General features: G+C 39.8%; 1 protein-coding gene across 7 annotated transcripts in view; it reads left to right on the plus strand.

The window, feature by feature from the left end:
- Window positions 1-25,644, plus strand: part of LOC140362035 (CUGBP Elav-like family member 3) — a 68,570-nt gene that overhangs the window by 13,478 nt on the left and 29,448 nt on the right. For all 7 annotated transcript variants that reach the window (XR_011927048.1, XM_072448035.1, XM_072448036.1 and 4 more), the window contains exon 4: window positions 24,089-24,137. Coding sequence is in view for 6 of the 7 variants with exons in the window: in XM_072448035.1 (XP_072304136.1) it covers window positions 24,089-24,137 (49 nt within the window). In the remaining variant the exon portion in view is untranslated. The remainder of the gene's footprint in view (window positions 1-24,088; window positions 24,138-25,644) is intronic.

Raw genomic sequence — 25,644 nt, forward strand, 5'->3', positions numbered from 1 at the left:
TAAGACTGCAAATAATTTAGGTTTGAAATATTTATTAGGGTTTTCAATTATGGCTGGTACTTCAATAAATACATGTACTTTTCATTCGTAAGGACAACATGAGTAATGCAATGGGGATCTAGTTTATATTCAGGAGTGTTGTAAGGGATTTTTTTCAGTTTATTTGCCATTTGTAGTTTAAAACCACATTGGAAAATGGACCAAATGGACCAAGAATACATCTAAATTCACTCACTAATAAATAAACTGAGTAACAGCAGCACAATGTAACGCAATCAAATAGAAATGATTACACAGTTATCAAATCACAAAGGCTGCCTCTGCAAACAAAAAAAAGAAAGAAACCTTTTCTTTGCACTTGTGGGATTTGTCCTTTTTTCTTTTCTTTTCTCGTATAATAAGATTTGAGCTGTAAGACCTGTATGACTCACAATTTAGTGTTTTCTCACGCTGAATTGATTGCAACTTGTGTTTATATACAATATTGTACGTTTAGAAAAGGGTTTACAACTTTACTGGGATCATCCTGCTTTGGAGTTACTGTCAGTGGCATAAATTAGTTTCAATACATCAAACTTCAAACTGTGTTATCGCGACAGGTCTGACTGTAGTTTAGACCTCTGAAATGCACAAGCTTCTTTATATCTTACTTTTACCTGATTAGTTTAGCAGTCGAAATTGCTGAAAATGCACACTACAAGCTGAAATCCGATGACTGACAACAAATATTGCAAATCACATTACTTGCTTACTTAAAAATGCAACGAGATTCCCCAGTCCCCCTTAAAAAAAAGCAAAAACAAAGCTAATTTACCCCTGAACTAGACACATTTTCTGTTCTTTTGAGTCGTCGCTTATGTGTGAGCACTGTCTTTGATGTCTATATTATTTGTTGTTTTGCACGCGCGTTTCTCAGCGAATGACCTCTTTAAACCCTCTCATGTTTTGGCGCAGCTCTGTCAACCTGAGGAGCTTGTATTTTCCCAATTCATTTTCTTTTATTATTAGCTGTGTGGTTTGAAGTCCGAGTGGAAACATCCCCCTTTTTGAGTGTGAGATCTGACTAAGCCTGACATTTACTCAGCCATAAGGACTCGGGGAGAGCAGCAGACGTTTATCAATAGTCTGAAATAAATGCATATGCTAAATATAGCGCGGCTGCTTTTGCTCAGGATACGGAGAGGGAAGTGCGAGTGCCAGAAAGCCCTAATTTGTGCTCCCAGTCTTCAGCTGTAGCTACACTTGAACCATGGGCTGCCAGTGTAAATGTATTGGGTTTCTTTTATTAGGGCAAGGGTCGATATTGTTATTATGTGGTATTTTAAGCTATTGGATTTGAGTTTTTGCTGATGAAGAGCCGTCAATACTCTGAACTGAAATGTTATATTTTTAGCCTAATCATCAAGCCGCGATTGGGCATTCAAAATACAGCACGTCATTTGTTTTACACTCAAAGGGGCGTAAGCAATCCTTGGTCGGCGATAGACTTTAGAAAAAGGTATCAAAACTATTACTAGGAACAAGTGGGTGTAATCTCACTTGGTCCAGGAGGGATCCATCGTAGAAAACGTTTCCAAGGTATTGCAAAGATGTATGTCTTTCTCTATGTCTCAATACTATCTCGATAATACAACCATAGTAATACATGAAAAGTACTCGTAAACTACACATTTTTGTATTTAAAAGGCAATGAAACTCACAATTAACTCCCAGAACTCCTGCCAACACTCAACATGCCTCGTCTTTTCAGCTGTGATTTGTATAAAAGCTTTGCAATCTCAATAAAACAACTAGTTCTCCATTAAATGTTTTGGTCGACTTGTATAAATGTCTAAATATCGATACGTCAGAATAATTAATAAAGCTGATCTGCATTTTGTAAAAGTATTCGTTTTTTATGCCCCTTTCGAGCAGTTGTCCTAGAACATTGTGGACTATGGCATCTGTAATCATATTGCATTTCACGTTGTGGATGTTAAGGTTTTATGACATTTAAACGAAATGATGGCCTTTTGGCATTGGGTAATATCAAGTGTTTTAACAGCCACCTACCTAAGCGAAAGGATTCATTTGACATTCAAAGCCATGTAATTATTCCAACTCAGACTGCAAATGCAACCATAAAGGACATTTCAATACAATATGTTTTACTTTTATTCTAAAATTTCACTGTCAAATTATTAAAAGCTTTTACAAATCCTTTGCTAACTGGATTCCTTTTCTTGCCTGTCCATTTTTCTCTTTTATCAATGCCTTTCTAAGTGATCGGGACCGTTTTCATCGCAATTAACAATTCAAAACTAAGCTTTCTACCTTTTTAAATGGCCAAAAGTCCTCAATATGGCACTTATTACAAGAAACAACCCCATGAATTGGCCTGTCAAGATGATTACTATATCGACTTATCGTTCAATAAATTATGATATATTTTAAGGCTCATTATGTGTTTATAATGAGTGTCCTTTTTTCTTGCTCTTTTCTTGAATATTCTTATTACTTTGTCGTATGGTGAGCTTTTCGTTGTAGCGCATCAAATTAGTGACTTTTATGACTCAATAGAGACACAACCAACTATTGAAGTGATTATTTCTGCTTTTTATGTGTTGCTGCTCATGTTTTTTATTGTACATTATCCTGCTTTAGAGTTAACGTGTCAATGGCATAAAGTAGTAGTTTGTCAAGATAGTTTCTGTAGAAATATATCGAACATATTGATGGTTTGTTCTTGTGAATAGGTTGACTCTGTATTCCAGCTGCATTTGTATTTACGTATTATTCATGTATGTATTCAATGATAGAAAGTATTGATCGCCGCAAAACACATGACAACAAACAGTAACACAGATCACCTTGATAAAATGTCAATAAAACATTAAATAAGGTAACAAAATGCATAAACACACACTTACACATGCATTATGAAATACAATCATGCAAAGCAAGAGCAGTGGCATTGTGGGTAATCTTTAACAAGTGCTTTGAATCCATTAAAAAGCATGGGGTTATCTAATTTAAACAGTCTGTGTTTTGTTTTGGCAGACAGGGAGCAAAGTTGCTGCAGGCCTTTATTTCAGTGTTGACACGGTGCGACTGTAATATAAGAAGCGATTGTTGAATACTTGATCTGATTGTCAACTTACGTGTTAAATAACAAAACAAAGGGCGGAGCTGTTCTCTTCTTGCGCCCAATGATTGCCAGTCTACGTTCGAATATAATTCACAATGGTGCCTATTTATTATTAATTCAGCCTATTAAGCATGTACAAGCCTTATTCAAGTGATGTGAAATGGTTATATAGTGGTGTACATTTCCGTCTATTAAAAATATCAATCTTATGTACCCGGCGTTTTTCTTCCATAAGCGTTTGGGCTGAAATAAAATGACAAAACGCCTCACCCTTTTGAGAGCTTTTCCGCGGCCTGTCAAACTGTCACAGCTAATAAATGCTTGTAATATTCACATCCAATGCCGCCTATTCTGTCTCTTATTTGCTTTAAAATGCATCACAACAAAACGATTTCCTTCAAAGCCATTAAAGGACATGTTATGTTGATGTTATTTAGTATTCCGCCCGTAGCTCACCTTTTATTGCATGTTGACGTGAGGTTTTGACGGACAGCAGATGCACGCGTTACATTTTTTCTTTTTCTCGTGCGCGTGTGCAAAATCGTAACCTTTTAGCGTGACTTGATGTAAGCAGCACCTCCACGGCGACGTGTCAGCGATCGCCGCGGTGATGATGATGGCAATTAGCGCGCCTCAGAGCTAGCGTGCGCAGCTTGATGAATATATCGAGAGTTAAGTATGCAGCCATGCATTTACCTCATTTGCATAAGTGAACAGACAGACGCGTGTAGGTAAAGGACGAGGTGATGTAGATGAAAAACTCCAGCCATGTTCTGTATGTCCAGTGTCGTTTGTTTTGTCTGTCATATCAAACTCTACAACTGGGTTCAAAACAGATTGTGATCATCTTTGCGAAGGATTTTGTTATTCTTATCGCATTGTTATATATGAGATAAGAAGACCTTTATGTGTCCCTTTATTAAGAAACTCCAGTAGCGTTTATTTGTACATATTATTGTGGCTATTGATCTGAATTGTATGGCCGTCTGCAGCTGCACTTGCTTTACATTTCAAGCCAGTGCCATGTGATAATGCCATGTTCAAAGATGATTGTGGGTTTAGATCTGTTTTCACTGAGTTCTACATATTGACCACACATCATACAGCGAGTCGTTCGGATGTTACATGTGACATAAGTTTGAAAGAGCCTCCATGCATTTGATAAGGCCTGAAACATTGATTTTAGGTTTGTATCTCTATACAATGTTCTGCTATTGAGGTTATCAAGGTAGAATTACTTGGTTTAGAGGTTGATTTTCCAAGCGTATGATTGGTTTGCCACATCCTAAACTACTCGAACACAGAAAAACATTCTGCTTGAAGATTGTTTCAGGTATTTTTACGGCAATATTTAATAAATATGTTTATTATAATTAAGTCTAGTAGTTTTGTGGTGTTTAGTCCAGATTTAGTTTGGTCATCTCTAGTCGCTACTGGAGTTGTCATAAATATATAAATCAGATGCTACTTGATGCTAAAACTAATGTCGAAACTACATACCGATTTGAGCATCGATATCACATAAACAGGACAAAACTTGACCTTTTCTGAATAGTTTTGGAATAGTTCTGAGTTTAATCCGAACTAGACCACATAAAAAAAGTGAAGGATATTTTTATAATTATCATTGTGGAATTGAAATTGGTAAAGAATCAAGTATACTGTACGGCATATCAAAATCAAACTTGAAATGTTATGATGTGACAACAATAGTCCCTACTTTTATATAAATAAATAAGAATGCCTTTTTAGTCATCAAATTTTCCAAGCAAAGTTTGATCATTGTGACCAACATGCATAGCTTCTCTTTGATGATACTTCTTTCTGTTCGACTTGTTCTGCATGCAACTATCAACATTAATGACAAGAAAACGTCTCATCCTTGTCCTGTACCCGTCACTTTGGTCCCAACGTAATGATGAACACAGATTGGATTTATAGAGGTGGCAAATGGGTGTGAATTAGACTGAAATTGGATAAACGAAGCGGGGGGCTATAGGGAGCGGGTTCGGGGGGGAGGGGTGACGGAAATGAATGAAAGTTTTACATAATGAGGGCGGTTTGGGGGGGTAAGAAAAGGGGGCGCACTCATGAGGGTTTATCTGCTTAAATACAGACATCTGTCATGGAGGAATACTGTTTTTTAAATGGGGGATGGTGAGGCTGATGATGCGGGGAAAGTAAGCCGGGTCCAAATGCATTTCAACTGAACCCCTCTATTCCTTTTTTTTAATGTCCTTGTTGTGTCTTTATTAGATTAGAGTTAAGCTCACAAATGTTTGCAATGTTTGAGTCGTGCCACATTGAGCTTGATATATTTTTGTTTTATTTTATGTCCTTGTTGAGTCGAGGTTCAAGCAGATTTCTATAAGATCCCACATTTCAACGATAAGCTACTTCTATTTCCGTTGTATAGCGGTAGTCTTGTTATTAGAGCCGTCACTGTTGTGTGTGGTTATTTATGTTTTGATGCGCGGTAAATTTGTTCCATTTTCTACATGAATCATTTTGGTAGATTTTAATCTGCTTCAGGGCTTTGTAGACTACAGTTTGATCATTTAAAACTGCATAAAACCAATAAATGTGCCCCTGATTTCCCTCTCAAATCATTCTTGCCACTATAATTCTAGTTCTAAAAATAAAAGCAATCTTGTTGAAAAATTGGGTACATCCTTAAGCGTGAAACCATTTCTGTCCTTTAATAAGTCTTGATTTCCTCTGGAGGTTCAGGCAAAGTCCCTATTTCTGCTGTTTGTGTCTGTGGAGCAAACAAACTGTAATGATGTCACCCTCAATGATCCCATAGTGTTGGATTGAGATCGATTGAGTCTGGCAAAAGAGTTTAAACAAAACAAGCGTTTGTTCTCTGACATATCACAGATCAAACCCGGAACATTGCCACAAATCTGAATTGATTATTGTGCCTGGATCAGATTATGAGCATGACTTAAAAGGGAGCAAATACAATATAATAAATCAGGGTTTAGTCTTCAGCGACGTATAGAAAGTCCTATATCACCCTGTACTTTTTTGTTGGAGCTCCACTGGTCGAAAAGCAAAATTAGCCTCTGCCTTCCAACCGCGTTTCTGACATCCTGCTTCTTGACCGTGAACGCAACCTATTAGAGTCTTTTTGAACTAGTGACCAAATGAGACGGCGCTGACTGACGTGCGGTGTGAAAAAAGCTTGAATTAAAAGAGGAGAAGAGGAAAAGACTATTCTGTACAATTGTTTTTTCCTCTGACGCTCCAGTGAGGCGAGTCAAACGCCGCTTGACATGAATATTTAACAGACCAAACAATTGAAAGTCTACTCCAGTTTTGTTATAAATGTACTCTTTGATATTCGCTATACTTTGGAGGGTTTTTGTCGACCGGCTGTCTCAACTAGGGAAGGGAAAAAGCTGTTTTGGAGACTTGTCAGCTGCCGGACGGACTAGTGAAGCCTGCAGGGAGGAGAGACAGGTCGAGGAAGTGGCTTAGACATCGACAGAGGATCATTGATTCAATATTATCGGACTGTACAAGCCCCTGCTGCCACTCTCTCTCTGTGTTTGATTGATTTAGTGTACAGGCTGAAATAATACAAGGAGAGGTGCTGTTTTAGACTGTGGATTTAGATTTTATGTGCAGAATATATTCGAGGGCGGCTCAATTTTGGAGGGGGAAATCGAATTGCGCATTTAATTGATTTGAATTGTTTTTCTTTTTGACTTATATAGGTTGTTTCATCATTGTTCATTGTTTTATGTTGCACTGACTCACCAAAGCAAGTTCTTTTGTGAATTCTGTTCATTGGCAATGGCAATAAACCTTTTCTGATTCTGATTGTTGACAACTCCATCTTTCAACGTTTAAGAAAACTGTAAAATATGAACCGATACATTAATATTAGAATCACATCAATTACAGAACGTGTTTGTAACGGTCTTTTCATCAGGACTTTCCAGAGGACAATCTTCTCTAAATAACTGCAGTCTTCGCGATTTGATAATTGCTCGATCTCAAATTGTGATTTTGATTTGATTACAATGTATTGTGCAGCTCTAATATGTTCCTCTTTTTTTTTTTTTAATGGAGGCCCACTGGAGGGGTTTGTATTTATGGATTAAGTTGAAGCATTTTGGAAAGTTGACTATAAATCTCTTTACAAAATATAACCCTTTTGGTGCACTAGCTCAGTTGGCAGCCTCATTAGAACCATGTTCTCAAGATCATTAATAGCATTTTAAACTAGACCAGGTAATCAAGCCCCTCCACACTATTTAGAGTCACTTTTATCCAAATGTTTGTCTTTCTTTTGGAATGTTTTTGCTTTGAATGACTGTGGCAATGATGCAGTTCTATTTTAGACCTGGTTTAAGTCAGATTTAGACCTGGAATAGTCCTGGTTTAGATCTGGGGAGATTTGTTCTTTCTTATGTGGTAATTGGTGTGAAAAGATGGAGAACTTTGGAAATACAAATTCATCTTTATTAAAAAGAATGTTCTCCTTTGATACTTCACTTTTCAATTTCAGGTCGATTTCTTTATTATGTAGCAAAATCCAACATTTGTCGTTATCTAAATTGATACGTAACAATGAAAGGTTTGAACATCGAAAGCAGATGAATAAGTGGAAGTAGAAAAAGCAGATCTTCTGACTAATACATTTTTCAGTTTTATCATATTACAGTTCTCCGCATCCACATTAGAGTTTCAGAAATGTTGAGGTGCATTAAGTCTGAAGGTAATGCCCCATGACTCATGTCTATTTAAGGACGCGGCCTTTCACAGCGAATCAAAGACGACTCAAAAATATCCTGTCGTGTTCCTTCCTCAAAAAGCCAATCAGACAAACGCTATATCTTCCCTTTGATTCGTGCGACCTGTTTGTTCCTCTCCCCATCATTCTCTCCCTCTTTTGTGTCTATTTAGTTTGTCCCTTTTCACCACCAGTAGATCCTCCTCGAGTCGTAATGTCCCCTGAAAGAAGCCACGCGCCTCATCTCCATAAAACACGGCGAGTCCAGGCTGTAAAAGCGTCTGTTCTATTGTGCCAGAGCACCAATATCCACCTGTGCTTTCTTCATCCACCGACCGGCTTTGTGAAGTGAACGGGTCGAGGTCTGTTTGCTCAAAAGAAAAGGAGGAAAAAAAATGAAAAGATGTAGGTGTAAGTCGTGCGCTCAAACCTAATAGATCGAGGCAGAAATGATCTGATAGTTTGAAAAATGGCAAAAAAGGATAACAAACCAATATTCTATACCATATTCAGTGCAACTAAAGTAGATATTGATAGGTTTTTGGGAGATTTGTCTGTTGAAAGCATTGCTATATAAACAGCAAATTCTTAAATTACACTTTTTCATCCGTTTTGTCAAATTCAAAGTCTTTTTGGCGTCAGTTGTTGTGGAATTGCGTTTGAGAATTAAGATTGCATAAATTTGTTTTATAGTCACATTCCTCTGACGTTTTGACCTGGTGTATGGGCAATATTTCTTCAATTACTGGGCCTCAGGTTCAGGTTTTACCGGTGACGCTGTTGACCAAAGCGATTTTCGTTTGATGAACTGTTGCGATAAATATAGGTGGTAATCATCACACACAAGAAATATTGCAATGGACCGACATCCAGCCACGGGATTAGTACTGCATACTGACTCAGAGCTGGGCAATATATAACAACATTTAGATCATATCATAAATGTTGTTTTGAAGACATGCAACATTTTTATATTCAGTACATTGTTAGCAAAAAGTGCAGATTAAAATGGAAAAAATGAATGCGGTAATCTTTGAAATGATGGTATAAGATGATTTTTTTACACTGCACTGTGATTCCTTTGACAGATATTTCACATTTGTCTGATAATTAACCCAAACAAGTACGTTTAAAAACATGTTTTTAACACTACATCTCAAAAAATCCAATAAATCATCCAAAAAAACATCAAAATATACATTCTTGTCCTCCTGTATTCTGACTAAATCAACAAAATCCTAAAAAAAAGGAAAAGGCTCAATTCTCTATTTGCATATTTCTTTTTGAAAATATTGCCTCCTCACTATTCATTTATCCGTCTCCTTGTCCTCCATCTGGGGTTTTGACATCACCAGACACTACCTGAATACAACCAATTTCCACCTGTGCTTTCTTCACCCCCTCTACCCCTCTGTGAAGTACGTCCCGACTGGGCCTGAGTGCTTTTTGTCGTGAAGAGTGAGCGAGAGAAAAGAATAGGTAGAAAAGAAAGGAAGGAAGAAAGAAAAAGACGTAAAAAGAAAAAAGAAAGCGGCGGCAATGGAAATAGAGCGAAGGGAAAAGCGATGGGTGGGTAAAAAGGGGAGGAGGAGGTTGATTACGGTCGCAGGTCTGGTTGCCTTGGAGACGTTGCCGCGGCGACGGAGGGCAAGGGAGGGGAGGCGGGAGTCGGTTGGGGGTTAGCAGGGATGCGGTTGCTAGGTAACGGCGGCGATGCGATGGCCGGCCGCTGTGATGTGATGGAGCCGAGGTGGGGGAAAAAAAATAGTCTTTGTAGCTGCTGCTGCTGCTGCTGCGAGTGTGTGCGTCGCGCTGTGTCCCGTTTGGCTCCGCCCAGATGAAGCCCCCCCCCCCACCCGCCTTCACACTCCCCCCCTCCATCCGTCCATCCAGCCATCCAGTGAAGGAGGAGGAGAAATACACACGACAATGATAGGTTTATGACACAGAATAGGACTGCAAATGAATGGCATTGCAATTTGAATGGCCGTCGGTCGTGTTTAGACCGTTGTTTTTCAGCCGTTTTCGGGTCGTTTTTTGTTGTTTGTGAAAAGGCCCACCGTCCACTAAAACATTATCAAATGACCTCCAATTACAGACATGTGAATTATGTCTGATGTCATTGATGTCGCTGTGTCTGGTGCTTGGAATTTTGCATCAACGCTCGCTTTTGTGTCTTTTTCTTTTTGGCTCAAAAATGGCAATTTAGCACATTAAAGGACTCCCTCAAGGCACAGTAGTGTTCCCCGACACACTGGTTTCAAAATGTGTGCTTTAGACCTCAACAGACGTGTTCAGAAATGGGTGTGTTTCGTGTATTCAGTATTTTGGTCCTTTCTCAAGTGTTAATGCTTCTGAATAAGCATGTATACTCTGAAATGACAAATGTTATCGCAAAAAATGTCCATTAAATGTGAAGACAGAAGTATTTTGCGATCTAATTGGCATCAACAATGCACACTTTCATACCTAATCTTAAAATGTTTGCTTGTGCATATCTTTTTTTCAAATCTGTATTATTTATCAACTAATGCAATAATCAATATCACAACTAACATGTCACAATAACATAAAGTCCGTCCATCCGACTGAAATGTGCTGTTTTAAATAAAGAAAATGCTACAAAAAGGGTTGGTTTTATTCACCCTTGGCCTTAATTAGCCTTGACTTAGTCTTGGTTTTGTCTGTTTAGTTTTTATTTTGATGCAGTTTGACTCATAATTAAAGCATGTACATATTGTTTGGTATAGTTGTGTCAAAAAGTAGATTGAAATATTGCAATTATATCATTATTGCGGCACAAAACGTCCAGAATGTGGAATAGAAATGCACAGATTACAGTTTACACCTTCTACTGTCTGTAAATGCATTTCTAATTCTGAAATGCTTACAAAAACCTATACCAGTTTGCCTTTTTTTTTCTCTTCACTGTAAATACTCCTGTATATATAACCACTAAAAGCACTGTGGTGACTCAATACAAAAACATTACCACAAGATGGAAAGTGGTGCAGACATCCTCCCCTTTGCAGCCGTGAAAGTGACCCGGCATAAACAGATACTCTGCCCCTTTTAAAGACACTCTCCAGCCTTTTACTTATAGATGCTGGAGGCTGCGAGGTCGTGCATTATTGCCGAGGGTCGACTTGCGATGTGATTGGATAATCTGTGGGTTTAATATCTCATAATCCAGTGAAATCCCGAGGGAGTGGGGAAGATTAAGCGCGTCGCGTCAGGCAGCGCTGGCCCGACCCGCGCGGACGAACCGTAATGTGTGGTTTTTTTTTGTGTGTGTGTGTTTTTTTTTTTAGTCGAGTCATGCCCGTGATACAGCCTGTGTGTGTTTTTTTTGTCCCGGTTTAGTGTTTCTTACCAGCATCGTTTCTTTTAGCTTGTTGTGAGGTAGTGAAAAGCAAGGCGTAGGAGCGGTTATAATTTTTGCAAATGGGAGAGGAATTAAACGGGGATGTCTTTGCTCATGTTGGCGAAGCGCGATTTGGCCGTGCGCAATTTAGGAGCGATTTTGTAAACAAGCTGTAGACAGAGGGAGAGGGGAAAGAGGGAGAGGAGAAAGGGGAAAGAGGGAGAGGAGAAAGGGGAAAGAGGGAGAGGAGAAAGGGGAAAGAGGGAGTGGAGAAAGGGGAAAGAGGGAGAGGAGAAAGGGGAAAGTGGGAGAGGAGAAAGGGGAAAGAGGGAGAGGAGAAAGGGGAAAGAGGGAGAGGAGAGAGGGGAAAGAGGGAGAGGAGAGAGGGGAAAGAGGGAGTGGAGAAAGGGGAAAGAGGGAGAGGAGAAAGGGGAAAGAGGGAGAGGAGTAGACAGGGAGCGTGATAAAAAAGGGTTTTTGCCAATTTTTTAAAATATGTATATTTCATACGAGCTAAAACGAAGAAATCATTAGCGAATTGATAACATTAACTCCTGGATTGGTTGTGGTTTTGTCCTGGTTTATCCTTGTTAGAACCCTTATTCTAATTTTATTTGAGTTCATTTCAACCTGACTAGGACTTGGTTTGGAGCTAGTTCAGTCCAGTTCATGAGGTTTAGTCCCCATAGACCTGACGTACATGTTATTATCTTCCATCTATCTGAACGTATGATGGAGCCACCTGAATTTCTTAGCATAATCTTGAGTTAATCCTAATGAAGTCCAGTTTAGCCATAATTTCTGCCAAACTGTGTATTGGAGTTGGTTTCTGCCGTGCATATCTGATGCATCTCGTGTCGTATTCAACGTTTTTTGGGCTTTTCTCTGTAAAAACAAAAGGAGACACATTTTCACAGTCACAGTTGTATTTCCGGTGCGAGTCACAGCCCCCTTTTAATCTCTGCAAGTGGAATCGGAATAAAACGAGCTTGTCGTCGTCTTCTTTTTTTTTTGCTCGTATTACCCACGCACGATGTGGCTGTGCACAATTTAGGAGCGATTTTGTAAACAAGCTGTAGACAGAGGGAGCGGAGAGGGGGATTTCAGCAGGGGGAAAGAAGAGAGAGAGAGAGAGAGAGAAAGAGAGTGGTGGAGGAGGGGACAGAGGGAAAATGACGGTAAATTGTGTGTTAGGCTCCGAGCGAGAGATTTTGTTTCTGGTTGCATCTGCTCTCGAGGCATTCAACAGGCGCCGTCTCTTGCTTTTCTCCCCGGAGCCGCTCATAGTCTGTGTCTTTATGCCGCACCGTTTCATTCAATGCATTTGCAGCTATTCGGTTTGCCGGCTGCATCAACACACTGAGTTTGTTATTGTATTTCTGAATCTATAGCTCGGTACGTTTATACAGCTTTTCATGACGCGTACGTTTCAATTAGGCACGTCTCAATAGCTGAATGGGACGTATCCTTCCCCTTCTGCTCGCCATATTCCCGTATACTTTGGCGTCCTTCGGTGTACTGCGTGTGCTACAGTCATACTCTACAGTATTCCGACTCGTACTTTTGTTATTATAGGCCCACGGGTTCGAGGACAAACTGCAAACTGTGCTACGTCGGTGCGGAAATGTACGGCGAAGCTTCTCATCTGTGCGCAAAGCTTTGTCATTTGAGGTGTTTTCTTTAGCAAACTGCAAACCTCGCAGCTCGAGATCCGACGCCAAAAACATTCCATTCGCAACCGGACGTGCCAAACGACAATAGACGTACATAAGCGAGAATAAACTGGAGCTGCGGAACAAGACGACAAACTGCCGGATCGCTGATAAATACATCCGTAGTGTCGGAATACTTTTTACGCCAACTTCAGTATTTAGCATCTCAAAATCCTCATTGTTTTAACATGAGGCTGGAAAACGGAACATTCTCCGACACAATCCTGATCTCTCTTCATGGGTTTCAGCTTCCTGCCACGTTTTGAGGACTTCCTTCCCCCCCCCCCCCATTCAAAACGGATATATTTCGAATAGCCATGGCAACGGTCCTCATTATTTGCTACATATCCAAACACGACGAGTCCCCCTCACAAACATCGTGCACGTGCTTTCCTTTCGAAAGGCTCGCGCGCAGCAACGGTCGCCGGATTCATACGCAATCTCAAATAGAACGGAATTGATCTTTCCTATGGCAACGGTAACCATGGAGAGGCGTGGCCGTGGCGTAATTGAACATAAGGCCACGTATAAATACAGTCCGTGGACCTCGCTGCTGCCGCTCACTCGAGGGCCGCGCGCGTTATTGACGAACTCCTAATCTCCCGACCTAGAAGCCTCCTTTGTCCCCTCGTTTGTTTCCTCCCCCCTTTCTCTCTCCCCCCCAGCCACTCTCTCTCTTTCTCTCTTTCTCTCTTGCCACTTGTTTGTACCTGGCTGTGTGTGTGTTACTTCTGTGTCGCGCTCTCATCACAGGGTTGTCATGACGATGGTTGCCGTGCCGATCTGGAGTGGCACCAGGGCCTGGATGATGTCGCCTCTCCCCTCTCCTCCCATATCTGTCTATCTATCTCCTGTTTATTTCCCTTTCCCTCCCTCCTCCCATCGCCCCCGTCTATTCTCTCTGCTCTTTCCTCTCTCGCCCTTTCTTCTCACCTCACTTACCCTCCTCTATCCCTCCTGCCTTTATTTAAAGCTTTATCTCTCATTTTTCTCCTCTCTTCCTCCTCTTCTTTGATCTCTCTCCTTCTTTGATCTCTCTCCTTCTTCGCCCTCTCTTATCCCCTTTCTCTCTTCTCCCTTCTCTCTTCTTTTCTCCCTCTCCTGTCTTTTTGCACTTTATCTCTCTTCTTTCTCCTCACCTCCTCGCCTCTTCTTTTCCCTCTATCTTATTTATCTCCTCCTGTCAGTCATCCCCACTTCTCCTCTTTTCTCCCTCTCTCCTCTCCTGTCATTTTTTAAAGCTTTTCTCACTCTTTACTCCTTCTCACCCCTCTCTCCCCCCACTCTCTTCCCCACCTCCTTATCTTCTCTCTCCTCTCTTTCTCACTCCTCTCTTCTCCCTCTTCTTTTCTGCTATTTCCTCTCCTGTCTTTCTTGTTCACATGTTCCCCCTCTTCCCATCTTCTCTCCCCTCTCTCCACTTTCTCTCCCCCTCCCCCTCGCTCTCTCTTATTCCCCTTGTCTTCTCTCCTCTCTCTTTCTCTCCCTCCTCTTTTTTCTCCCTCTTCTTCCCTCCCTCTCTATACTTTCTCACCCTCTCTCCTCTTTCTCTTCTCTCCTTCTCTTCTCGCTCTCACTCTACCTCCACTCTTCCTCTTGTATTCCCATTCTCATGCTCTCCCATTCTCCTCCATCCTCCCTTCTCCTGTCCTTTTTCGCTTTCGCTCTTTCTCCTATCTTTCCCCTCTTTTTTATTTCTCACTTCCCCTCCTCCTCCCTCCCTCTCCTATCTCTCTTCTTCCCTCCCTGCCACTCTCTCTCGCTCACCTGCCCCGCTGCTTCTCTTCTCTCCCCGCTCTCTCTCTCTCGCTCCAACCTGCCTTCGCTTTCCTCTCCCTCCTTTTTTTCTCCACTTTGTCCCTCTTTGCCTCTCCTTTTTATCTCCCCTCTTTCCTCTTTCCCTGCCACTCTCTCCTCCCTTTCTTACCCCCTTCTCTCTCTTCTCTCTTTTCTCCTTCTACCCCCTCACCCGACCCCCTCACCCGACTTCTCTCTCTCTCTCTCTCTCTCTCTCTCTCTCTCTCTCTCTCTCTCTCTCTCTCTCTCCTCTCCCTCTCCCTCTCCCTCTCCCTCTCCCTCTCTCCCTCTCCCTCTCCCTCTCCCTCTCCCTCTCCCTCTCCCTCTCCCTCTCCCTCTCCCTCTCTCCCTCTCCCTCTCCCTCTCCCTCTCCCTCTCCCTCTCCCTCTCCCTCTCCCTCTCCCTCTCCCTCTCCCTCTCCCTCTCCCTCTCCCTCTCCCTCTCTTTCTTTTTCTTTTTCTTTTTCTCCCCCCTCTGGTGTATTCTTATTCATTTCTCCTGCACGCACCATCTGTCACACATCCTCCTTATCACCAAAGCCGTGCCCTTTAGTGTTTGTGTTTCCAACTGAGAAAAAAGCCCACATAGGATTTTACAGTTGCATTCAAACAGGTCAGAGGCCACAAACTACATCAATGAAAAAGAAAAAAAAGTCAACTCTACAAGTTTGTTTCCACTCTGTCACAATAACCGCATTTCTGTCTCACAATTTTGGGGAAAAGACAACATGTTTTAACAATTATTCATTTCAGTCTTTCCTCCAAACAACTTAATTAATCAAGCGTATTTATTTATAAAGCGCTACTTCATTCATTCATTTTCTACCGCTTGTTCCTGTTCGAGGTCGGGATAAAGTGCTTTAATTGTTTTAATTTGTCATTCTTTAGTTAGAATGATATTAGATTATATTAGATTATATTTTTTTCCCGAATTGTCGATAAATCTTGATATGCCTAGTTTTCACTTTTGAAAAAGGCTGATAAAGTCAGCATCCAAAATGTCATAGATTTTCGTTCCATTTTATAATAACTACACCTTAATTAGCCTTAATAAAGACCTAATTCATGATGAACAAATTGTTTACTAAGAAGATTCAGGCTTAAACCTGCATAATTCTTCATAAACCATTTGTTCATAATGAATTAAGTCTTTCTTCATGCTTTATTAAGGCTTATAAAAGTGTATCTATTATAAAGTGTTATTTTCGTTCGGTTTCAATCTTCTTTTTAATAATTGTAAAGCAGTATTCTTAGTAGTAATTTTTGACTTTTCCATTTAAGTCATTATTAAACATGGAAGTAAGTACCATTGTTTGAAATTATAATAAAACAAACTGTGGAGATGAACACTATCCATTAAAACAGGTTTCAACGGGCTGTATTACAATGAAGCTGCTTGACAGAATTGAATTGGTTGATGTTGGGGCATGATAAGAATCTTGGTTTTGATTCATGCGCTTATCACTTTTGTTTTATTTAATATCGCTCTATTGTTAATTACACGAGCCCACACTTGAAATAAAACATTCTATCTATTATTTACCACTATATTGTGAATACACGGTGAGATTATGTAAAATTAACCAAGGCCAGGCCGGGATTTGAATGTTATTTAAATGTTTGATGTGTTCTTTACAGCCAGCCACGAGCTCTTTGCAAGTCATATATCAGTATATATTATTGCTCGTACTTTCTGTTGCCCAGTGTCGTCTTCTTTTCCACCTCAATAATGCAAAGCTTTTAAAAATCTAATTAATGATGCCTCAAAAGGACATTGGTGAAGTATAATTAAACATATGTCATTGTCACCTTTGTTTGTTCCAAGGATTAATAAAAGCCATGTTTTTTTTTTTTTTTTTAAATAAAGCGTGTTTATAACAACCATGTGTAAAGCAGTTGACCCTCACGCTGCTTTGCTAATGGAGGTTTTGTCACCTTTTGATGATCTCTTCTAAGACAGCTGGCTTTCCCCGTCAATCTTTTAGCAGTAAAATCATAAATTATTATCGTTCATTTTTATGTATTGGTGGGCAACAAAAAAAACGTGGATAACATTGTGCATGTTTCTTTGAAGATATGCAAAATTCTGATGTCGAGTATATTGTTGATGGAGAAAAAATGCTACGAAAAGTGATGTTACTTTCATATAAAGGTGATAATGCTGCTCTTTTGTGATTATTTATCTTAGACATTTCACATTGGTCTGATAATTAAACCCCAACAAACACGTTTTACGACATATTTTACATTTCTGTTGGGTTTATCCTCTGACTATCGTTTTCAAGATACTCCCAAAAAACAATATCATTTTTTGTCACTATTGCCCACCCTTAGTTTTATGTTATTAAAATGTTAAAATGCTGTTGTGAATTGGCTTCAAAGAGGAGATGAATACAAAATGTAGCGTCACGATTTTACGTAATCGCTCAAATCTCAAGTCAACAAACAGGAAACAAACCAGGCCCTTGTTGCTTGTAATAATTGTCAACTGCTTTTGTTCCAAGGTCCTTTGCTGCTCTTCTATAAACCCCCAGAGAGATGATGATAATTACAAATGCAACACTGAAATCCGACTCGGGTAAAATTACTATGCACTCAACATTTGCGTTGACTGATAGAGGACGGTTTTGACATGCCGTTCTCGCGTCCTCCCCATCTTTTGCTATTAATTGGCGTCATCAATCGAATGCATAAGGAGATAGTTATCCATATTAGCAGCAGGTGGCGGAGGACAGAGCGAGGATTTTGTGCATGCACGTCCCAGCGCTGGACCTCGAGCTCGGGCTTAAAAGATCAATAACGTCGTCTCTCGTTGACCGATCACAGCGGATCAATGCGCCAAGGAACGGCCGAAATGTCACACGCTCCATAATTAAGACCTTCGTTAAGCCACAGTTAACTGACTGTCACCGAGGGCACCACATCATCACCTCTGTCTCGTCCTCATAGAAATATTCCCCTGCCGCATTTAGTTGTTCAGCTTGTTATCGATGGACTTGTAAGTCAGATATATATATTTCTTTAATTTATGTGATAAAATGTGAATATATGAGTATATTTCTGTGATGTATTTTATCTGCATAATAGTGATATTTTATCTGCATCATTAGTCTAAGAGAAGAACGGGTGTGTGACAAACTGCATTTGTGAAGGGGTCGTAAAGATGGGCCAAAGGATGTTTACCCTAGGGGGAGAGTTGCAGGCTTGATCTCTACGGAAAAATACCATGTGCCTTGATGTGAGGCTGACCAATGAGAAATGTGACCCGCCTATTCCAGAATATCTAATAAAACCAACCAGCATGGGAAAAAACAGGGTGAGACGCGGGGGTGAGACGCAGGAGGATCACGCAGGCTGCTTACCACAGCTTGCGTGATCAGTCCCCGCGTTTTCTCCCATGCATGCCATACAAATGTCTGATGTTTCTGTGTTGTTTCATATTCTAAGTTGAATTGTGTTCTCTATGTGTTAAGGAATAGCATCGGTGTATGTCTAATTCCATGACAATTTAAAAGTATGTGCTCTTGCTGGCTTTAAAAAGGGACCACAACTAAACCTGAGTTGCCAGTTCTTTAACCTGTTTATTGGGGAAAGATTGTCTTCACGTTATGCTCAGTCTCAGTTTGGCCTGTCCATAATAAGTCATTGAAGCTATAGTTGCGACTCTCCACAAAAATGATTAAAAAGTAACCTTCAAGTGCAAAGAATCAGTATCAGATGATGAGCCTCCCAAAACCCCTTTGAACCGATATATAGTAATCATCATGACTTAGTATGGACATGTCTTATGTGAAAGTGTTGGGGTTTTGAGTCTTTGCTAAGAACAAAGTCACCAGCTCATTCTGCTTTCTGATTGGATAATAATCTAAGCAGGACTAGATGAGGACTAACTCAGTACTTAACCATGATGACTAAACATGGATCATAATTCACATTTCACATCTTAACCTAGATTAACCTAGAAGACTAAACCACCATCTTTATTAGCTCGACATATCCCTGCTGGTTTGTTAAAATTATCTTTCAAAGGGATAAACATAGTCAGGATACACTAGAGCAGAACCCCAATTTAGTCCTGATATAGACCTGATTTGACCCTGTTCTAGTCCAGGTTTAGTTCCGGGTTTAGTCCCAGTTTTGATGTGCTGTTGTTTGTACTCTTTAATTAGGTCCAGACCTTTTTGAAAACCCTTGTTTTTGTCTTGGTAGAGGCCAGGGATATTTTAATTCAACCTACTGTATCCCAGGAAAGTCCCACTGAGATTCAGACTCTATTGATCGTTGAGTTGAGACAAAGAGTAAATAAAGCCTAAACTTTATATCAATGCATGTCAACAACATACAAACATCCCCTTATGCATGTCAGTAATTTGATATGTGATTGTGTTAAACCGAACACTGAACAAATCGCATGTTGTTGCCTTTCTATTGATGGACTTTTATAACCGTTTGACTAAACTTTGCAACATTTTTCTGACAATCTTTGTGCATTTCAAATTCAAGGTGTTTATACTGAAGTGCAGCTCATAAATAATTCAACTTAACATTTTTCTTTTTGCCTCTGGTTATCTCCTCACTGGAATAAAAATAAAACAAAAAAAGGTTTGAACGGAATAATTCATTGTTTATTGATCTACCATCATTTATGTTTAGTTTTATGTTCTGTACATCAGCAAATAAAAAAGGATATGTACCAAAAACCTTGATGGTTGAGCTTGTTAGTAACTTTTCTGGTGGAGGATCCATCTTTTATCCCGAATTTTCCACAACATGGCATTAAATATGTCCGTTTCCATGGAGACGGGCCGATGCCACAAGGTCAAGTTAAGTATCAGACGTGTGAAAAGACGAGGCGGCTTGCAGTTCAATTTGTGATGAGATTTTAAGCAAGAAAACCACCTGTAATTGAGTAAATACGGTAGATTCCACATACTGTGAAACATACCGTGCAAAGCAGTAGCATCTCCATGGAGACAAGGAAAAGTAACGTATTTCACCTTTTGTGTCTCATAATTAAGTTTAACATGGTGAAAAAGATACAATAATTTCTCTGAAACCTCATTGTTTTTAGTCGAACAGCGGTTTGGATTCCAGAAGAAAAACCTCCTGTAATAAATAAACAGCCGCCTAAGAAAGCCGTGTCCCCAGCGGCCTGTTATATTTTTGCACCTCTAGACTTGGACTTAAATAAACCTCACAGATCCACGAGGGAAATTACACTGTTGCACGTAAAACGCTCGTGGAAAATAAGCAATTATAGTTAAAATATAGGCGTAATGAAACCGGTCAGAATAAATACTAGACGTAATAATAGAAAACACACGGAGTCTCATTTTGTGGCACAAAATAGTAAAATGTAGCTGTAAAGTCGGTATTCTTGTTGTGGTGTCACCTTGGGTCACCGCTTTTATTTTACTCTTTGTTCTGGCTCATTTTTACATCTTTAAATTGACTTTGCATCGTAAAACTGCTCATTTACATAAGTAAAAAAACGCCTATATATTTCACACAATTATTAGTTAACTTGGCAACCTGTTTTCCAGCGTAATGTTAAGGTCAATTGCCATTAAATCATATCAGTAAATTATATAAGAAATATATAACTTTTTTGGACAGTTATTGCTATTTTGTTGTGTCTGTTTTTTCTGTTGTTGTCACCTCGCCCTGATTCAGGTTTGTAACTTATCGATTATCACTTGATTCTCCAACAAAGGCTGATATTTTGTTTTGCGTGGTTCTCAACTTGGGGGTCACGAGAGGAGCGCTTCTTTCTTTGCTTTATTAAACTTCCAACAGTAAAACGAAAGTGGCGCGACTGTTAACAACAGTTTGAGCCATCACATCCGGACTTCACCATCAATTCTGTTTAATGTATGCGAGACATAGTTTTCTATTTATTGGCCAAACAAGTTAATTTATCTAGGTCCTGAAAACGAAATCTAACATTAGACATAAGGCTACTTCATCTTTTTGAGAGTAGCCTTATTTGTTTTGCGACTGAAAAAGGTTGAGGACCACTTTAGTGCGAAGTGAGCGCTCCACGAAACAGGCCTGCGCTGCTCTCTTTCAGGATTGTGGAAAAAACAAGGCCGTGCGTTTATAGTAAATTTAAATGCGAGTATTTGAGGAAGATGGTCAATATTCGTCCTAAATATTGGTCCAAATATATCGGCAGAGCTTAACGTCCATCCATTCGTCAGCAATCGTTCTCATATTGGTCGATCTCTGTTAATAATCATAGTAAAGGTTATGATCAGTCTCAATGAAATGAATGTGAGTCAATGTAGTGGCCTCACAAAGCATGAAAACATAAGGTGTTTGTTGTTTTTTTGGCACACATACCCCATCTCTGGCCCCCGTATTGCCCCCGCGTGGGGCGCTTGGAACCTACCCGCCCCTGTGCCCGTCACTACACTTGGACGCTGCCCGCTGCTTTAATCCAGATTAGCCGGCGTTCTTAATCTTATCACAGGCCCAATCCCGCGTGGGTGTGTTGTGTGCTTTTCCTGGTTTTATGTGATAGGGGCAGAAGAAGGAGGAACGCTAGACGGTGGCGGGATTAGAGACGGGTGCGCGAGACAGAGTGAATATAATATCAAAGGTATCTGTGTCAGTGCGAGGCGAAAAAAGGAGGGAAGAGAGACTGTAGACGTGAAGTCGGAGTACGAGCGAGAGGTCTGAATGTCTTATTATAGACAGAATGGGCCAGAGGCGAGACCGGGGATTTCAAATTATTTACATCACAGACTAAACTGAGCCAAAACAGGCCCATTTCAGGACTTCACCATAATAGAACCTTTGATCTGATTTGAGGATTGAACAAGGGCTAAACTAGGACTAAATCAAGGGCTATACCAGGACTAAATCAAGGGCTAAACCAGGACTATATCAAGGGCTAAACCAGGACTATATCAAGGGCTAAACTAGGACTAAACCAAAGGCTAAACCAGGACTAAATCAGGCTATACCAGGACTAAATCAAGGGCTAAACCAGGACTAAACCAAGGGCTAAATCAGGACTATATCGAGGGCTAAACCAGGACTTTATCAAGGGCTAAACCAGAACTATATTAAGGGCTAAACCAGGACTAAACCAAGGGCTAAATCACAACTGAAACATGTAAGGGCTAAACCAGCACTAAATTGCATGGCACACATATGCCAGGCTCCATGTGCAGCCGGCCGCAGTGTCGTGAATTCGATTCCTGACTCCGACAATTTACTGCATGTCCTCCCTTGTCCCTCATTCCCCATTTTATTCTCATCTGTCCTGTCCAATAAAGCCTACAGGACAACAACAACAACAAAAGCCATGGTTAAACCCAAACCTAAACCTGGATCAGACCAGGACTAAACAAGGACTAAAACAAGACCAGGCTGGGAGAAAAAACTAATTTTACGACCAAATAACCTAATAACCCTAAAACACTGTCAATGAGGGACAAAACCTCAAGGTCTCAACTTGACAATCAAGACAATGCAATGTTTAAACAAGTGCTTAATAAAACCCAATCAGATCTGTGCAGACTCAACGCTAAACATTGTGTCCCTGGTCAGTTTATAACCAGGACTAAACGTTTGTAACACAGACTCAGCCAAATATATTCCAGCTCTAAGACGGGTTGAGAGCTCTGCTAGACCTAGTCCAAAATGTATTTTTGTGTTATATTATAGCACCCCTAGACTTGGACTTGAACTGCGTTCGCACTTGTCCACGTTCGGTAGTAAAGTAGTTAGTATCATTAAGGATGTGTTAAGATAAGATAAGATAAGATAAACCTTTAATATCCACACAAGGGGAAATTTCGTTGTTACAACGCATTAGAACAGGAGGAAAGGACAGATTATAGGAAGTTTCAAATAAATAAAATAATAAAATAAAATCGATAATAAAAATACAAAATAAAGATAAAATCAGATAATAATAATAAAATAATGATAATAGAATAAAATAAAAATAAAATAAAGTAAAAATAGCTAGCCCAAGACTAGGTAATACTATTAGCAGGTAAGTTATTTAACAATGTTCTCTGCCTGTGCATCGAAAAGGTGAACACGATAAATATTGAGCCCTCAAATTTACATAACATTCCGTTCTAGTCCTGGTTCAGGTCTAGTTCCAATTTTGCTGACGCGTGTGTGATGCAAGTGTGAATTCACCTGAAAATAAACCTTCCTGATCCACAAGGGAAATTACTCACACAAAACCCTTTTAGAAATAAGCAAATAGTTAAAATAGAAATATCAGAATAAATTTTAAACAGCAATAACTGCAGTTCATGTCCCGTATAATCTTTCAACCGATATCAATGAGATTGTATTGAAAGTCTATCTCTGCTTAGTCCTGGTTTAGCTCCGTGTTTGTCTCCTCATCTTCTCTTCACACTTCCTCTTCACACAAGCACCTGTGAATCCAGGCACTGTCAGCTTGACAAAGGTGGGACTTGTACCAGCAGTCCTTTTTATAGTAGCCTTTCATCTTATGTTTCCCCAAGTATCATGAGCTGATCTGGAACTTGTTTGGGTTTTAAGTTTTGATACAGAATCATCAAATTAAGAAGGGCTTTAAAGTGAACCGCAATCAAAGCGAATTTACAGTTTGAATGGTTGCAATCAGCAAAGACTCAAGTTAAAGCAGAATATAATGTTAGGCACTGATAGTAAGAATTAAATGTCCTTGTGTTTCTCTGGAGTCTTACATTGTACAAAACATTCCCACCTTGTTGTTTAGACCTCTTCGAAATGTTATGAAATGGAAGGGACGTTGTATTCATTTGTTGTTCGTGACTTCGTTTTCCCTCGATCGGATCTTGATTTAAAAATACCAATCTAATGTGAATCAAGCAAGGCGGGAGTGCTAATTGGATGTGTGGATTGTGCAAAAAAAAGGTGTCTTGGGTTGGCTTGTTTTGGCGCTCTTCCGTGCAGGGACTAGTCTCAAACACAACATTTAAAAGCTCTTTTTAGTGCCTCGGTTTGTTTCTAATGCGTTTGCGACCGAGCTAATGTGTTTGAGCTTATGTACCATGTCTTAACTTCTGAATTGAACGTGCGAGTCGAGCTATCATTTCCCTTAGTCGTTTTTCTTTCCCTTTTCCTTTCTATTGATCACACTTTCAGGTTTACCTTGCTGCAAACAACATATATTGAGGGAAGGAAATGGTGTGTTGCAGATGGATTTACACAGTCCATTGTCCATATGGTGCCCCCCCCCTCTTCACCAGATGTGCCACGAGATGCTAGACTCGATAACATTTGAAATGTTTCTGTAGCACTGAAACCTTTACACTTTCTAATGTCGCCAAAGTTTAATCCGTGCATCTTTTGTTTGCTTTTCCTCTCCAGATGAACCGCCCGATCCAGGTGAAGCCGGCGGACAGCGAGAGCAGAGGGGGTAAGCACAGCCCTTCCTCCGTCAAACACGCGGCACCTGTTCAAACAACACCTTAACATTACACTAGCAACTGAATCACTGTGAGCACAATGAGGCTGAACATGTAAAGGAGAGGGCAGTGCCAGTGTGCAAGATCCAGAGGATTTGTCCCGGTTATGCTTTATCTATTCACTTATTTAGATATGGTTTAGTGCTGGTTTATTCATCTGGGAAACAAAAAACACAGAACACAACAAAGAAAACAAACAGAGCAGTAACAGCACACGACGTAAAAAAGGACAGTTCCTGCTATAAATAGTAAATATATTATATATAGTATATATATTATATAAGTCAATTAAATAAGACTGTTTTCACATTGTGTCTAAAGATTATTTTTTTCATTTTCAAGCTTATTCTTCGTTCAGTGTTCGCTGGTGGTTGTTATTTCAGTAGGTCCTGGTTCAGCCCTGGTTTATTTATATTTCAACAAAATGTATTTTACCCTGTAAGGAATTTACTCATTAATTTTTATGTTCATCTTGTCCAAACTCATTCAAAAATACAACATGTCTAAAGTAATTAAATGTATTTATTCAATCTTGTATTTAAGTCCTGGTTTAGCCCTGGTTTACTTTCTAGTTTAGACAATCAGCCAACGATTATGTAGGGCTTATTGTGACTAAATAAATATATAAAAACACAATTAAATAATACATTTGATGTGTCATTATTATAATAGCAAATATACAATAAATCAATTACATGTCCCAGTAATTAATTTCAGGACTCATGAACTTATGGACTCATAAATGTGTCAACAAATTAGAGGTGGAAGATACAGAAAAAGTATAATTGAAATAAATCAACAAAGAAAACAAATCTTTTGAGGTTTTAACACAGATTTAGGCCAATTGTTGCCATATTATCATATTTCAGCGTTATTTTTTTTAATTGTAAGAAAGTTAAAATTTAAATAATCTCTTCTTTGATGTATTACAACTGATGTAAAATATATACATTTAAATGCAATTCTGTGGACTATTCCAGCATAAAAAATAATAATAATAATTAATGGAGACGAGCGTTTGGCGATCTCCCTTCAGAAAACGTTCCACGGTTCATCTTAAATCAAAAAGTTAAAGAGCAGTGTCGCAGCACCAGATTCACACGTCGAGGCTGAAGGATTCATCGTCCTTGTGGCTCGCTGACTTTGGAAAACTACAATTTCAGGCGTCAGTGCCTTAACGACCGGTGCAGATGGATGATTTGTTACACTTTAACTACACCTGTATCACGCACACATCGACAGCTCGGCCTACATTCAAAACACCATCGCCGTCGCTCCTGCCCAGTGAGTCACTGGAGTCACTGGATGCGGTTATCTCATCGTAATTCAGTTTAAAATAATGTCCTTTTAAGACGTATCTTTGACCTTGTTGATGGCGTAATGGACGCTGTGGTCGGAGTTAGGGCTAGTTAAGTGTAGTTCTAGTGGTAATGTAGTTGCAAAAGGAGTTCGAGGCAA

The sequence above is a fragment of the Eucyclogobius newberryi genome, unplaced genomic scaffold (assembly GCF_026437365.1).
Source record: "Eucyclogobius newberryi isolate DKJ021-1_F unplaced genomic scaffold, fEucNew1.0.hap1 SCAF_16, whole genome shotgun sequence".
Classification (NCBI taxonomy): domain Eukaryota; kingdom Metazoa; phylum Chordata; class Actinopteri; order Gobiiformes; family Gobiidae; genus Eucyclogobius; species Eucyclogobius newberryi.